The following is a 16762-nucleotide window of genomic DNA, read 5'->3' as shown; positions in this document are numbered from 1 at the left end:
AAATGCTGTTTTGCATGGATGGGGCACTGAGCAGAGGCGGTTATTATGAAAGGAAGGGGCCCTTGCCCCTGAGATCTGTTTATTTTGCAATTAACCAGGAGTAAGAGAGGCCCCTTCTAAACCTTCTGCTTGCGGGCCTAAAATTTAAACGCCCACTGCTGCCTAGGTGGAGTACACTGCCCAAGGAGTACAAGAAAATCCCAGGCTTATGATCTAACTAGCTCCTACATCAAAAAGAAAATACATGTGGATGTAAATTGCCAAATGAAATTGAATCACCTCCACCCCTGTTCAACATAAAAACTCAAACCTAAATAAATCAAAGAATGTTAAAGTTCTAAGATACTCTGCAGGCGATTCCAAACCAGCCCCTTACTTTTTCAAAGACGAAAACTGGGCCAGGGAGGCCAAGTGACCTGCCCAGGATCCCGGCCTGTCACTGGGCCCAGCTCCTCGGGAACACACCTTCCTTAGGAGTAACAGACAAGCAGGGAGCATCACCACGGAGCTTCTCCTAGATCCTCTTTCCTCTGTCTGACATTCTCACCTGAGAGAAGATGGCAGTGTACGGAGTCTGAGAGTTCCCGGGAGATAACCTGTTCAGAGATGCACCCCCCACCCCCTCTAAAGTCCCCACCAAACACACTGCTCTCTAACACCGGAGCAAAAGAACTTGCACGGATGTGTTAACATTCAAGATGCCAAGCCCCTGCTGCTGACCCACTGAATCAGAGTCTCCGTGGTGGGACCCAGGTTCAAGGGATCCCAGGGTTCTTAGCCTATCCACTGGGGTGCATGAAGAGGTAGAAATTCTTAACTTTTTTTCCTCCGGGTGCCTGAGTGGCGCAGTAGGTTAAGCGTCTGACTCTTGGTTTCGGCTCAGGTTGTGATCTTGGGGTCATGGGATTGAGCCCGGGGTCGTGGGATCGAGGTCTGTGTCAGGCTCTGGGCTAGGTGAGGCGTCTGCTTGAGATTCTCTCTCTCCCTCTGCCCCTTCTGTTTGTGCTCTAAGAAATGAGTAAGTCTTTAAAAATATTTTTTTCTCATCCTTCTAAATTTCTATTTTTGTATTTTTTAGTATACCCAGTATATTAACACTGTACTAAATGTATATAACTTATAAACGCATATAAATATATGGAGGGGGTGACTGTTCAAAAAGAGATGTATAATCAGAAAAGCGTGGGGCCTCCTGCACTGAGCTGTGGGCCCGTCTTCCTCACCCTAAATAAAGCAAGGCCCTTGCCAGGGCCTGACACATGGCAGGCCTTCAAGTGACCCTGATACAATGAAAGGTGGATTCCACAGCCGGCTACATAATGGACTCCAGGATATTTTGGAATAGAATCACTTGTCAAAGGTTTTTTTTTTTAAATATTTTATTTATTTATTTGACAGAGAGAGAGACAGTGAGAGCAGGAACACAAGCAATGGGAGTAGGAGAGGGAGAAGCAGGCTTCCCAAGGAGAAGGGAGCCCAGTGCGGGGCCCCATCCCAGGACCCCGGGATCACGACCTGAGCCGAAGGCAGACGCTCAACTACTGAGCCACCCAGGCACCCCTCAAAGGTTTGTTTTGAGGAGGTGGCTTCTTCGAGACCATCATGGTCCCATGGAATGCACACTATCAAGGGGGATCCCTGGGCACGGCATACAGAGGAATACTGCACCTTTTGGCCCTGTCTTCAATAGGCACGTACACACCAGGATAAATCAGGATAATAAGGATCTTAAAGGCTTTCTTAGAAGTCCTCCAGCAAAGACTCCATTTTAACTCTGTTTAATCCATTCATTTCCTCAATTAATTAAGCCACAGTTCCTTTTCCCACATTATTAACATTCCACAAAACTAGTCTTCCCTGGAACCTGCTGTAGAAAACCCTAATTCAGACTTTAGGTCTCCTCTCTCCTTGCAGCCACAGAATCATTAGCATTCATCACACCTGCCCACTGATACACATCTACCGAACAAATGGGCTTTGCCCATCCAGGCCTTTCCAAATGCCAGCTTTCCATAGGATGTTCACAAATGGCACATGTATGGTAAAAGCCAGAACCTGCAGCTGGCTCACTCTCAGAGTAGGTCCTCAGGGTCTCTTCTTGGAGGAGACCAACTCAGAAATGAGGACTGCCAATCACAGTCCCCACAACTCAGCAAACTGGCCTCCAGGGAGCAAACGCCCAGGGTGGGTCCCCAGGATCACAAGAGCACCCTCTCCTCCTTGCCCATCCCAAGCCCTCGCCAGGGATCCCAAGTATCATTCACACTCTCCTGAAATGGAATTCTAAGATTTCCATTTTATGGTGAGAAGGGGAGGTGGTTATTTTCAGCAAGCTAACTGGGAAAGTGAAGGGCAGATTTGGCATTCTGTCTTCCCGGAACAATGTCTAGACTTTCTGAGGAGTCACCTCTATAAATAGCATGGTTAGTTAACCAAGAAATATAACATGTTCTCCTCTGAGCTCCACTTGGGTTAAGTCAGGGTGAACTTTTGCATATACCTGCAAATCCTACAAAGTAATCAATTTCTTAAAAAGTAATCCATTTTTTAAACGAGCGCTTCCTTACATCTTTGGCCTTTTAACGTGAACACTACTTTTTAACAAAAGGTATCTGCTACCCTTTTCCAGTTACATTTCAGGGGTGGGGTAAAGCGACAAGGCAACTTCTTACCCACTTTACGCACACAGGCTTCTGTGGCTCAGATGTCGGTGGGTTCCAGGTGCATATTGGCTATAATACAACATAGGCTATGTTCCCACTGAGCAGAGCTATTCATACATTGTACCTTGCTTGAGGACTGTTTCCAGGGTTGGTGTTTCCCCCAAAGGAGTCTAGCCTTCAAAGAGATACGGACACAGCTCCATGCCCACGTATATACGTAACACGGTCCAGAAGCTGGTAGCATTTTGCTCTCTCTGTGTAGTGGTCTGAGGAGTGAGAACCTGCAAGACTGGGAATATTCCAACTCAGGCAACTTTGCACATTGAATTCCATTGTTCTTTTTCACCCAGGGAGTGGATGTTCTACTCAGTAATGATGCTTCTGTGGGGAAGTAAGTGGGAGGGGAGAAAAATAAAAGGCTTTTCTTTGCAATGGAAAAAAGGGAAAGGTAGTGCCGACTGGCCATCTCAGGCTCAAGGGCTGGAAGAGATTAGGGGCCTATGGAAAGAAGAAGATTACAAATGTAGGCAGAGGGATGATTGCTTCAGGAAGGCCTTTCAAAGGCCTGACAACTCCTCTTGAAGGATGGCCCAGCAGTGTTCTGTGAAGGTAGGACTGTCAGTCTATGTGTGTGGAGAACAGTTCAAAGAAAACAAAACACTTAAGTGTAATCTTTCAGAGGGTGAGGAATCATGGCGTAATGATGATAAAATGCTACTTCTGGGTCTGACAAGCAGCGCAGCTGTTTGATGGCAAGAAGATTCTGGCTAAGCCAAAAGCTGTGAGTTCACGCTGCTATTGTTCCAACAGAAGAGAGAAAGAGAGAGAAAGAGAGAGAAAGAGAGAGCGAGCCTGGCCCCAGCATACTCATGTGATCCAGGAATTTGCCTGGTACCCAGATTCTGTGGCTGCCTCAAAATGAGCCCACAGTGAATGCTGAGCTTCAGGTAGACTCCATGACACTATGATTTCCATGGACAGACCCTGAAGCAAATACATATACCTCACGGAGGGTTATATAAAACACTTGCTTAAGTCTGAACCCCAGATTCCAAGAGCCATCCAAGGATGAGGCCTTTCTACATCTCTCTCCGACTTGCTGGCTCTACATGATGTGGGGACATCATAGATCCTCCTGCACCTGTGCCCTGAAGAATGGAGCATACGTACACCTTCGCGCTACCTGCCTCTCTCAGTATAAACTGGTATTGTCAAAACTAAAGCCAAGGGCTTTCAGAGTCCCAGAAGAACGTGACCTTAGGAATACCAGTTTCTGTTTCAAGAAAGAAAAACACACTGGGGCGCCTGGGTGGCTCAGTTGGTTAAGCGACTGCCTTCGGCTCGGGTCATGATCCTGGAGTCCCGGGATCGAGTCCCGCATTGGGCTCCCTGCTCAGCGGGGAGTCTGCTTCTCCCTCTGACCCTCCTCCCTCTCGTGCTGTCTCTCATTCTCTCTCTCTCAAATAAATAAATAAAATCTTTAAAAAAGAAAGAAAAACACAAGAACTACAACACAGGAGAACCTTCTCTATAAGGTAAGAGGGAAACAAAGTCAGATAATTTTCTCAAGAAGAAAAATAGAGATCAGAAATGAAATGGAGATATGAACATAAAGAAAGTGACAAAGCGGATGTTTGGGAGTTCAGCCTCCTGGCATGGCCCTCACTACTCACCCACGTGTTCATCACTACAGCAGTGGCAGGGGGTGCCAGTAAACAAAGGATGAAAATCTTGCAGGAAAAAGACAAGGCTGGTATGAGCTGCTTTCTATCATTCACACCTACCTACTTGAAAAAACAGAATTACGCTTGAAAGCAGGGGGAAAAAATGCCCCTTCAAAATATTTTTAAAAACAATCTATTCAGAAAGAAATTAGAGAATTTGAGAGTTTGGGAGACAAAGAACAATAACCAAGAAACAAAACCCACACATAGACACCCCCCCTCCAAATCCTCAGCATATCAAAGAGAGGTGCACTCTTACAGCTCCAATCAGAATCCCAAAGGAAAGAATCACTATGGTTGCATCCTGCATTGAAACCATGGGGTCACAGCCCCCCAAATGTAAAGGACTGGTTAAAAATACGGCAGTTTCGGTTTGGGGGGGGATCAAAAAATTCAAGTAGAAGCTAACAAAGAACAAGCACAGAAAAATTCCCAAAGCTGTGAAACCTTACTACTTAAGATAATGACAGAAATTTATGACTGCTTCCTTCTCCGGCAGAAAGGAGCACAATTAGAAGGCTGAAAACAACAGGTCCTTTGTACCAGCATGTTATGTTTTGCTTATTCTATTACACATTGGCTGGGAGATAAGAATAAACAGGACAACACCCTGTCTAACCCCAGGAGGAGGGAGCGGAGGGAAAGCTGGTGACGTTCATTTTTGGGCATGTATGTGCACACCGTTCATTCCCCCAAATTGGGGTACTTGAGAAAACTGTGCCTGCAATAGTCAGGAACTAGTGTAAGCACCCAGAAGCCCTTTATTGCACAATCACATCTTTAGAACAAGCCATGTATAATAGGGAGCTTTACCGTCTTTCTCCGGCCGTGAAGCACACTGAAGATATTTAAGTAATTGATGATTATTTCTCTCTGCTCTCTATCAATCCTATTTTTGTTCAGCCTTTGAGAAACTTAAAAATTAGGATGAGCAAACATAAAAACACTGCCTCCCTCCCTGTGACCTCACGTGTCAAAAAAGCTGGGAAGGAATCCACCAGCAGCCAGCAGGGAAGGGAAACGTGGTGCCCTGGGACTGCTTTCTCCCTGCTCCACAAAGGGAGAGTTGCCGGGCCTTGCGCCAGGAACTCTGATGCCCCCCCAGTGGCGAATTCTGCTCAAGGACAGCAGTTGCTAAGCCAAGTCAGGTTCTAACTAGCCAATCCCAAGACGGTATGGCACTGCTGGTTCTCATAAAACCGAGAAAAGATGACCTCTCTTTCGACTCTCTCCCCATAACTCCTGATGGCCCAGAACCATCAGTCCCCACTCAACCTCTGCCATTTCTTGGTGGCTCTTCCTAGCTCTCCTCATACTGGTGCACAGGTGGCTTGGTGACCCAAGACCTGAGGGACCATGGGACCTCCTGGCACCTAAAATGAGTGTAAGGAGGGAACTAAGAAAAGCCACTCTAAAATCTCGTTGCCCTCCAGCCACACGCCTTCTTTCTGCTCCTCCAGCCCATCTCAGTGGTTCCCACCTTGGGGCCTTTGGACCTGAACTCCCTCAGCCTGGGTTGCTTTTCTCCCAGATTGTTCACGAGGGTGGCTCCTTTCTGTTTTTCAGTCTCGTGGCACCTGCCACTCTTTAAAGAAGACTTTGCCAGGGCGCCTGGGTGGCTCAGTCATTAAGCGTCTGCCTTCGGCTCAGGTCATGATCCCAGGGTCCTGGGATCGAGCCCCGCATTGGGCTCCCTGCTCAGTGGGGAGTCTGCTTCTCCCTCTCCCACTCCCCCTGCTGTGTTCCCTCTCTCACTGTGTCTCTCTCTGTCAAATAAATAAATAAAATCTTAAAAAAAAAAAAAAAAGAGTTTGCCACCACCCCCCCACCTCAGACCCTAACGATCACTCTGTCACTGAGTTGGTTTTTATTGTTTATAGCATACATCTTAGTCCTGGTTTTTAAGTACACAGTTCTCTCCCCTGACTAGAATGTAAGTTCCGTGATGACAGAGATCGCATCAATCTTGTTCACCCCTGTAGACTCAGCATCTTAAATCCTACCTGGCACACAGTATGTGCTTAATAGAAATTTACTGGAAGGATGAATAGATGAATAAATAATGTACAGACGAACAAAACAATCTGGGACGAAACCAGTGGAAAAACAAGTGAAAGCAGAATTGTCACCTAATGTCAACCACACTGCCACTTTTTTTTTTTTTTTCCAATTTTCCAAGTGGAACCAGGGGTGAAGCTACCTGTGAATGGTAGAGCAGGGAAGTAGAGTCACAGAAAACACAGCTTTTTTTATTTGGTCCTCTACACGTAAAACCGCTCTGAAATGATTTGCAGGAGATTCTTGAAATTCAAATAGAGGAGGAAAAAAAAAAAGACTGTATTTGGATGTCAGCAAGGTAGTTCTGCCAACCTAATTATGCCCCGTGACATGTAATTGTGAGCTGCTGAAAGACAAATGGCGAAGCAAAGCATTTATTATAAACACCGACAGAGGTAAGACTGAGGTGTTAATTTTTAAGCAACTGTCATAAATCTGGTTCCAGGATATTATTTCATTAACATTATTATTATTATAACAAAGAGTGTAAGCATGATGATGAGCTCCTTTCATGTATTTCTCAATACCTGGGAAATGAGGCTTACTAGTCCATCCCTAGCTGAGACACCTGAGAAAATACGAGAACACAATGAAAATGGCAGAATGCTAATTATACCAACATGAAGAGAATGTGTCTATACATTGGAGATTCACTTAAAATGCATTCATATCTTTGGCTAGACACCATATTACTCAATCCAAGAAAGGTACACTCCACAGCTCCTTATATGGCAGACTCAGCCTCTATGGAAGGACAAGCAAAAGGAAACAAAAACAGAAAGCCTACACGCACTGAATGAGAAAATTATGGACTACAACTAGTCAGTAGTGTCTTAAAGGCAAACTAGGGATTTTTCTCAGAATCAGAACGGAATGAAAGCATCTCTCCCCTGGAACAGTGACTGAGAAAAGGACGGGGGGGTTCCTCTTATACAAAAGGTGACCAAAAACCATGATGTGCAGTCTTGATAGATGGTCTAGTTACTGCTATGTTGGAAAAGCATTCCAAGTTCTAAAACGTTGTCTTTGTGTCATTTACCTTCTGATAAGCTGATCTGTAATTATCATACATTCAAATTATACAAGTGTGTTTCTCCCCACTTTACTGAAATAGAAGAATCGGGCTCCAAAGAGAGAGTTTTAAGATTATCCATACAAACTATGATATGTAATATTTCAAATACAGCGAAATCTTTACAGATGTCATCCAAAAATTTAAAAAACTCTTCAAAATGGTTACTAACAATTTACCCACTTTAGTTCATGTGGGAATGTTTAATGCCATTCACCAAAAAAAGAATACTACAATGGTATAAAATGGTATTCATTATGATTAGGACCTAATCACTAAAGAAGTCCAGAGGTATGGAATTTATGATCTCGCATACATGTTTATAAAATGTGGACTCAGCAAAGAACCATTTAATCTACCAAGAAATCCTTTGATCTTTAGTGCATTACAATGAACAAGACAATGACAAGTTTTAGTACAGAGGTCTTTTGGGATAATTCCTACTAGACTCGGGATTTCTCTGTTCCTGTTTAGGGTACAGAGCTGACCTACAAGACTGTCATTTTTTGTTCCAGCTTTGCTTTTGCAGAGCCCCAAGGAAAGCCCTGACCATAAATAAGGCAGCAGGGCCCCGGGAGCCAGCTGAGTCATAAACCCCACTCCGTTGCATGTGGCTCAAGGTGTTGGGATCCCGCGAGAGTCAAGCCAAGCCAAGTGGAATCAATTTAGGCCACAGTTAGGAAAAACACAGTGCTCCCCCCCACCCCCAACTGGCAATGGAAGATACCATAATCCTCCCTCTGCATCTCAAATACAGGGAACAGTTAACTAAGCTCAGGAAAACATCTAGACCAGGGCAGACTACTTCCACTGTCTAAAAAGAAAGAAAAAAGTGGGGAAAAAATGATATTTGACAACCAACCACAAATTTTTAAATGTATGGTTCTTCTGTTTTTAAGCATAAAAGCAGTCTTGTTGCTGCTGAGTTATTATCGCCACCACATTTTCTGACATTTGTGCCCAGTACCATTTGGCCTTAGGGTTCTTAGGCTTCTTACTTTCAAAATACAGAGTTAAGCATGTTTAAGTCACTTTAAATATCTCAAAAAGCAGCAAACCCACTGCCTACCTGCTTGGGCATGCAAACTTGCAAAGAGAGGCTTCACAGAATGGCCTGCAGGTCAACAAATTCTGGTTTTGGCAGACTGCTGTCAGGAAAGAGCTACAGAAAATGAGGTCCTCTGTATGAAAAATACTCTGCCTCTGGTTCCCTCAGGTCAGAACTTGGAACTGTTAGCAAACATGCCCTGAAAAACTGCAACTCTCATAAAGTGCTAAAGACTCCCAAATAAATACAGCCCCTCAAAACTGGGTACAAATGAGAAACATTTAATGAACAACCCTTTCTTCGCCAACAATTCTGCTTAAATTAAGTCCAGCAGACTCTTCAAAGGGACCGAAGAAGCCCCCCTGTTAAGACAAATTCTATATATAGACATCCCAAACAATATTGATGCATGTTACCAAATATAGACAATTACCCTAGTTTCTACATTTCTATTATCTTCATAAATACAGGATAAAAAATCAGCCTAAATGACTTTCTCAGACCTCCTCAAGGATTAAGAATAGCTAGCCAGCTTTAAAAAGTATACGTATGTAGTAAAGATCAAAAGCAAAGGTTCTGGTCAGTTCTTTTCGACTCAGAATGTATGCAGTTTTCAGGGAAAACACCACAAACAACAGCTGCTCCAAAGCATGGAAATTAACTGGCAGCAGGAATTTCCTTGACTAATAGGGAAAAACTTAAGTCACGTGTTTTGATGAGCTTATTCTTCCTCGCCTTAGTCAAGCATATTCACTGTTAATGATTAAGATTTTCAAACAGAAACATAACCAAGTAAAATCCCGAGTGCATAACAAGTAAAATGCTGAGGGAAACTCAGGTACCTATTACTGAATGAACGATAGCATCAAGGAACGAGTTTTAGATGAAAATAACAGGGAAAGGCTCAACTTGCGTGTCTGGATTTTCCGTAAGAACAAAACTGAGAAAACAGTAAGAATAATGCACTTATTATATTTAAAAAGAGTAGCAAGACAAGTGACTCCCCCCCCACTTCCCCACCCCCCCAGTAAGCCATCTGCTTTGAGCTGTTTTTCCAGCAGCGGTGATGGATTTACACTGATCCATCCACAGTCTCTCTGACACAGGGGCTCTCGAGTCGTTGCCCTTGTGACCAATGTCGAGAATGGATGAGACAGCTGGTCAGGATTAGGTGAGCAGCCCGTGGCCCTGGAACTAAGTTGTGTTACTCTGCCCAGAGCTATGACCTTGCGCTCATTAGCATTGTGCTCTCACCACCTAAGCTAACCAGCCACTCATCAGCCACAGTCCAACATACATCACTCTGGGGGCACAATGTGTTTTCAATCCGAGCAACAACGTGAGCTTTTTATTTTCAAGGCAGTTGATTGAGCCCATGACACCTAAAGGCTCCCTCCCGCGTGGTGGAATCTACACGCAGACTCTCCCTCAAGGCAGCAATGAGAGGTCCAAGCAGACCATCCTAACCAAATGGCAGCTCTGACAGCGTTCAGGAAAAGCAAGAAATCGTCGAAGTCATTCCAAAGCATGTAATCCGAGTGCCACCATGGCACAACATACCTGGCCATCCCCAGACTCGGGAAGTTGGCAGGAACGATGAGGATGTCCAGCCTGGAGAACGGGTGTGTTCCCAGGATGGAGTATGCTGCTGACAGGCACGGGGGGACCAGCTGCAGAAGGGTCTCTTGACAGGCACCCTGGAGGCACACTGGGGCAAAGACCCGATGAGGAACAATTTCCTGGGTGGTAGCGGAAGGATTCTGGAAGCGGCAGGGGTATTCCGTGTGACCACAAACGCCAACATACCTGGGAACAACACAAAATAAACAGATGCGCTTTATGGTAAATCAGGTTTATTCTTGTTGCCGTGGAGGTGAGCAACTCTCACAGACGTGCACAACTTCTAAGAGACAGTGGTTCACATGGGCTCCCAATCAAGACAGTTCAGCTGAATTCTTGGCTTGGCTGTTTCTGTGCAGCAGTGAAAACTTACTGGTCAAAATACTTACTGACGCGCTGAATTGACTGAATAGCTTCAATCTAAACTAAGTGAAAGTAGATTTTACTACTTATTTTAGAATAACAGGGGGAAACCCTCCAAGACTCAAAGCAATGAAACAACCCCCTCCTGAAAGTAAAAAGCAAAATTTCTGCCCTTAGAAATGTGCTTTTCAAATATCACCATGGAAAAAAATCTCCAAATCAGAAACAATTCGTAACTCAGAACGTTAAGGATGGTGCAAAGCCAAATTTGGGATCCCATTCTGGAATTTCCTAGAATAAAAGATGTGGACTCAGGTAGAATAATGAACCCAATGATAGGACAGGTTTCAACTTTTCAAAAGAACACAATCCATTTTACTCAAAAGTTATCTAGGTGCTCTTATTAAAGGCCATCAGAAGTTGTGTTCCTATGGAATACAGAGGCATTTTTGAAACAATACCTTCCCCAGTGCTCTTTCGATACAAATTGAACTGAATCAACCTTTTAAGGAAATAGTTCGGAGCCCAGCCGGTACCATCTGATCACTGCCAGTTCTTCTGTCAAAGGTGGAGCCAAGCAAGAATTCCTAGAACCTGACTCATAGACCTCGAGAGAACTTATCTACACAAAGAAACCCACATCAAAGGGAACTCAATTTTTTTTGCCTGTTCACACATCCTTTATTCAAACACAATGGAAAGCCCCTCTAATTTTAATTGACAAATTATAATTCTAACTATGGGTTTTTGTTGGAGTCACGGTGAATAATGAGAAACCTTAAGATGCTGGCATGTCCCAAAAGGGGCACGCCACAACAATAATTCCTCTCCAGATTTCTAAAGTGCCTTTCGCTCATCCAAAGCCAGCTCCGCCCAAGGAGATCCACACAGCTCTGGAGATAAGCCTCGCCGTCCCCCAGCCTGGTGCATAGAACACAGCTTCCAGCACGGGGGACATTTCACCACGGGTGAGGGTAAGAAAAATGGTTGGAGACCCCTCAACACTTCTGCCAGGATAAGGTGACAGCAAGAATATAATGACTGACATCGAATGCTAGCCAACGCCCCTGGATTGATACCCTTGCTTTATGGAGAAAGTGAGGACAGGTGCCTGGTGGTAAACATTTAACACGAAAATGTTGCAAATGTCTACCCAATGACAAGTACCCAAAGGTCTTATGAAGCCATTTATTGAGTTAATCACCTAATATATTTACAGAGATGTATAATGGGCGATAATAATTTAAGCTTACACTCTACTAAAGAACTTTCAGAGCACATTAAATAATGGAGAGACTGGAGGTGTGGAGGCATCTTCAGTACAAAGTTAGGGCATAAGTTTAAATTCTACTTATGAAAGCATAATTTCGCAGAGGTATTCCACCGGCCTATCTAGAAAATTATCATGGGGCCAGACTATTTCTTGCAGCCAAGAAAGGTCAGAGAATAGTTGGAGGTATTAAAAAAAAAAAAAAAAGCCAATTTGTAGGGGCACCTGGGTGGCTCAGTCTGTTGAGCATCTGGCTCTGGATTTCAGCTGGTCATGATCTCAGGGTCACACTGGGCATGGAGCCTGTTTGGGATTTTCTCTCTCTCCCTCTCCCTCTGCCCCTCTCCCCTCCCTAGCTCGAATGCTCGCACTCTCTCTCTCTCAAAAAAAAAACAAAAAACAAAAAAAAAATCCACACAATTTGTTGAAGAGAAAAGGTGAGTTAAATTCTCTCTGGATATGAACGGCTCTAGCCAGGAGGATGAAGATTATTCCAGCTGTGTGTATTAGCACCGTTTTTCATAATCAAAGCCTGGAAGAAAATGCAGGACTTTAAGGCAATCAAGCTACGGGTAAGTGAGACCATTAAGGTTCCCAATAAAAATGGAAGTGGCTGGGGCACCTGGGTGGCTCAGTCAGTTAAGCGTCAGACTCCTGATCTCGGCTCAGGTCATGATCTCAGGGTCATGAGATAGAGCCCAGCATCAGGCATCAGTGGGGAGTCCGTCTGAGATCGCTCTCTCCCTCTGCCCCTCCCCCTGCTCACGTGCATGTGATCTCTCTCTCTCAAATAAATAAATAAAATTTTTTAAAAAATGGAAGTGGCATCAGGGAAGATGACACAAAGGTTCTGACATCGGGATCAGGAAAGCTGGGCTTCAGTGGCTGTTCTCAGACGGGCTAACTGTGACGTGAGGAAAGCCCCTCAGTACCTGGGGGCTCCTTCTTGTCATCTCTAACATGGTCTCACAAAAATGGCTGCAGGGGGCGGGGAGGGGAGGAATTGATTAGAGGGAACTTACTGGGTGTGGGAGCGTTCTCTGTATCAGTTTAGGGTGTAAACGATGGTCAAAAACTCATCAAGCCAAACACTTAAGATCTGTGCATTTTATTGTATGTTAATTATACTTTAATTAAAAAAAACAAAAAATGGTTTCTAAGGTTTCTTCTGGCACTGTGATTCTATGGCAACTCTCCACATGAGGCCCCCGCCCCTCTTCACGCCAACAGCCTTGTTCCTGAAGTGGTGAGGGAATATTATACGTTTCTATTGTCATGAATAGTCCTCCATGAAGCCAGAATTCACTCAAACATGCTTCCTTTCCCACTAACCTTCAGCTGTTCATTTCTGTATCTGTGCCTGCTCCAACCTACTCTCAGTATCATCAGCGAATCAAGCATTTGCAAATCGCTATTCCCTGTGCCCACACTTATAATCAGGGTAAATATTTTAATAGTTAAGATTAATAATAATGCTTGTTATTTATAAATAATCTGCACTGATGATAATAAGAATAATAAACAATAACTCCTCCCACAACTGCTACTGAATATTTACTATGTGGCAAGAACTGTTCTGAACATTTCATGTGCATTATCCCAATTAATCCACACAACATTCCTAAGGAATAAGAACTATTCTTTTCATCACATCGTGAGTTCATCATAAGCTCCTCCCTCCCGACCTTCCTTCCCCACATACTGCATTAATCTTCTTGAGTAAATTTGGGTCCTGGATTTTTCTAGAAGCTGAGCTCAGCTGCTCTGTGGTTCTCTGGTTTCCTGCTCCTCCTTGTCAATGTTGCCCATTAATATTGCCAAGAGTGGGAAGAACTGGTGAAATAAATATTAGGCTGGTAAATGATGGGAACCAGAACATTGGTTCCCTCTCCTACGATTGCTGGGCTGAAATTATTTTACAAGAGGTTTCTCCACGGAAGAAGGGTGACCACGTTTCACTCAGAATCACAAGGTTGGAAGTTGCCTAAAGAGGTTCTCTCCTTCAGCCCTCCTCTTGTTTCGAGAACGAGATGTATTGAAAGTAGCTGACACAGACATTTCCCTGTCATAGGCTCAAAAGGAATCACTGGAAGTTTCCCCTGGGAATGCATGTCCTTTTTTTACCGTTCAACCTGACAATTTAGTAATTATTTCCTGCATTCTTGCTCTACTCAAGGCACCCCAAAGGTATGCCATGTACAGACATATGAATAAATTTCCAACCCTACCTTTGAGGAGTTTACAGTTTTGTTGGAAGAAAAAATTTTAAATTCTGATGAGTACAGTGACACAGTAAGATGTTTAGACAATTTATTAACATATTTTAGCAAGCAGAGTAGATGCTTGGATACGGTAAAAATCACAAGTGTTCAAAATGCCAGCACCAGCCCCCAATGAGTTGTTGACAATGATGTCAATATATACAATGATGCAGTTGTGCCTGAAAGCTGGATGGGTTTCCTTAGGGCATTCTAGGATTTTACGAAGCAAAATGCAGTATATGCTATAAAAACCAGAAGGCTGAACTACACCAGGGAGCCAGGGCTGGAGAAATCACACCAAGCCAGGGAGATTTGGAAAGGCTTCTCTTATAGCAAAGGGTGTACTGGAAATTGGTATTTTTCCCCCATGACTTATATATCATTCCTTCTTTCCTAGTCTTTCAAAGATACAGAAATAGGGCCTCATCCTGCAAGGTCCACAGGCCACTTTCCATAGACTTCACAACTCTCAGAAAGACCGCTTCTCCCACCAAGCCGTCCCTTCTTTAGGATGAACAACCTCAATGCCTTTTCTTCTTCGTGGAACGTATTTTCCACGCTTTTAATATTTTTTGCTGAGTTCCTCTGGACTTTATCCAAGTTTCTGTGTCGTGCCTAAACTGTATGGGCCCAAAGTGAAGACAGTGCTTTAACAAAGGCCTCCAGAGGTTAAACAATACAAAGATTCCTCTGTGGCTGGAGACGGTTATGCTGCAGCCGAAGAAAATTAATAAACTTTCAATGGTTTACCTAAATGCCTTCTAATTAATGTGTTTAAATGCTCACCCAGAGTGGGCCGGAACACGTGTGGAATTGGAGCTGGAAGAGGGAATGTTCTTCCTATAATTTAGCCCACATGAACAGTGATCAAAAGTTCAGTGACCAATACTTTGGCCAAATTTCTGGGACCCAGATGAACACTTTAGGCAAATGAAAGCCTGTGGTATATAAGGCCCCTATAAAAGTTACATTTACGTGAATTGAACTGGTGGTCTCAGGAAGGTTTGAAGTAGAAAAGGGGGGCGGGGAAGGCAAGGGAACCAGATGTGAACATAACCGAAAACACGACTGCAGTTGGCACTTCAGAGTACCTTTGTTGGCAAACCGAGCACGGAGCCAGAGATTTAATGGATAAAAACACAAAGCTACCCTCTGATGACTAAAGACAGCACACATGAAGCACGTAGCCAGGGAAGGATTAAGCAAATGCAAGCTATTATTTTATCAGCAGTACATTTCTGATGGACAAGCATGGTGATAAATGAAGGGGAAACTTCGTCATAGCATGTCAGACATGGAAGGGAGTGTGGGAAGGACTCCATTCCCCAGGCCTCGCGTTCCCACATGAGGATGTGCCTCCCTGGAGTGGCACCTTTGACCTGGCTCCAGCTGCTCTGATCGGCTTGGCCACTCTTGGGCTTCCTCTTTTCCAATCTGCTTGCCCACAGATGGGGTACTTTCTGGCCATGAGGCAGCCTGCGTGGACCTGTGCTGTGGAGAACAGCAGTCCAGCTGCGCAGGTAACTGGATGGGCCAGTCTGTCTGGCTTGGAAACGGAGTATTAGAAAGCCCACTGAGGTTGTGCACCCGAGCAGTCCTGAGCTCAGGCCAATTATGAAAACTTTCCCTGTGTTCTCCTTCTGCCTGTTTCACAGCTGGTTGCAAACTTGAAAACACAAGAAAAGAGTCATACTGATCCCCTTCCCCTAAACCCCAACTGGAATTTCAGATGCCGTCTCTTCCCAGAATGCCCACATGAAGTGGCCAAGGCTGCCTCCTTCACAATTATGGATGCAAATAAGGTGAAAAGCCACCTCAGTGGCCCCTGGGCAGCAGAAGGAACACATAAGAAATGGTTGCTGCCCGCTCCCCAACCTCATATCCCTGGGAATATGGCTAGAAGGACAAAATAACACATTTCTTTCTTTGCCTTCCCCTAAGGCGCACGGATTTCAACTGCACACCTCCTCTGACAGTCAAGCAGCCCTGAGGCTGCTTCTTCACCATGAAGAATTGGAAAACCCCAAGCAAAGTCTTTATGCCACAGAGCAGGAAAGAATGGCTTTGCCCCGAGAACCCTACCCAAGCAGTACGGACTGCTTCACACTCAAAGGCAGAACTCTCAACTTCTGTCGTCTGTACCAGCGTGACACATTTCAATCAGTAACAGTCACTCAGTCATGGTACTGACTCTCCAGGTAGGAAGGTGGATCAGACTCCAGGTGAGGCATGGACATCATACACAGTTTTTAAAAGTCCCCAGGTAGGGGGGCGCCTGAGTGGCTCAGTCGTTAAGCGTCTGCCTTCGGCTCAGGTCATGATCCCAGAGTCCTGGGATTGAGCCTCACATCGGGCTCCCTGCTCCGCGGGAAGCCTACTTCTCCCTCTCCCACTCCCCCCTGTTTGTGTTCCCTCTCTGGCTGTCTTTCTCTCTGTCAAATAAATAAAACCTTTAAAAAAAAAAAAAAAGTCCCCAGGTAGGGGCACCTGGGTGGCGCAGTCAGTTAAGTGTCCGACTCTTGGTTTTGGCTCAGGCCATGATTTCGGGATCCTGGGATCAAGCCCCACATCGGACTCCACGTGGAGTCTGCTTGAGATTCTCTCTCCTTCTCCCTCTGCCCCTCCCGCTTGTGCACTCTCTCTAAAATAAATAAATAAATCTTAAAAAAACAAAACAAAAAAA

General features: G+C 44.6%; 1 protein-coding gene across 10 annotated transcripts in view; it reads right to left on the bottom strand.

Annotated features, from left to right (window-relative positions):
* The window catches only part of AOPEP (aminopeptidase O (putative)), a 355797-nt gene that overhangs the window by 268641 nt on the left and 70394 nt on the right, over nucleotides 1-16762 (bottom strand). For all 10 annotated transcript variants that reach the window (XR_004682777.1, XR_004682778.1, XM_035024441.1 and 7 more), the window contains one exon: nucleotides 10126-10371. Coding sequence is in view for 8 of the 10 variants with exons in the window: in XM_035024441.1 (XP_034880332.1) it covers nucleotides 10126-10371 (246 nt within the window). In the remaining 2 variants the exon portion in view is untranslated. The remainder of the gene's footprint in view (nucleotides 1-10125; nucleotides 10372-16762) is intronic.

The sequence above is a fragment of the Mirounga leonina genome, unplaced genomic scaffold, assembly GCF_011800145.1.
Source record: "Mirounga leonina isolate KUSES-001 unplaced genomic scaffold, KU_Mleo_1.0 Mir_179, whole genome shotgun sequence".
Classification (NCBI taxonomy): domain Eukaryota; kingdom Metazoa; phylum Chordata; class Mammalia; order Carnivora; family Phocidae; genus Mirounga; species Mirounga leonina.
The sequence above is the reverse complement of the archived record's forward strand: the minus strand, read 5'-3'. Positions and strand labels throughout refer to the sequence as shown.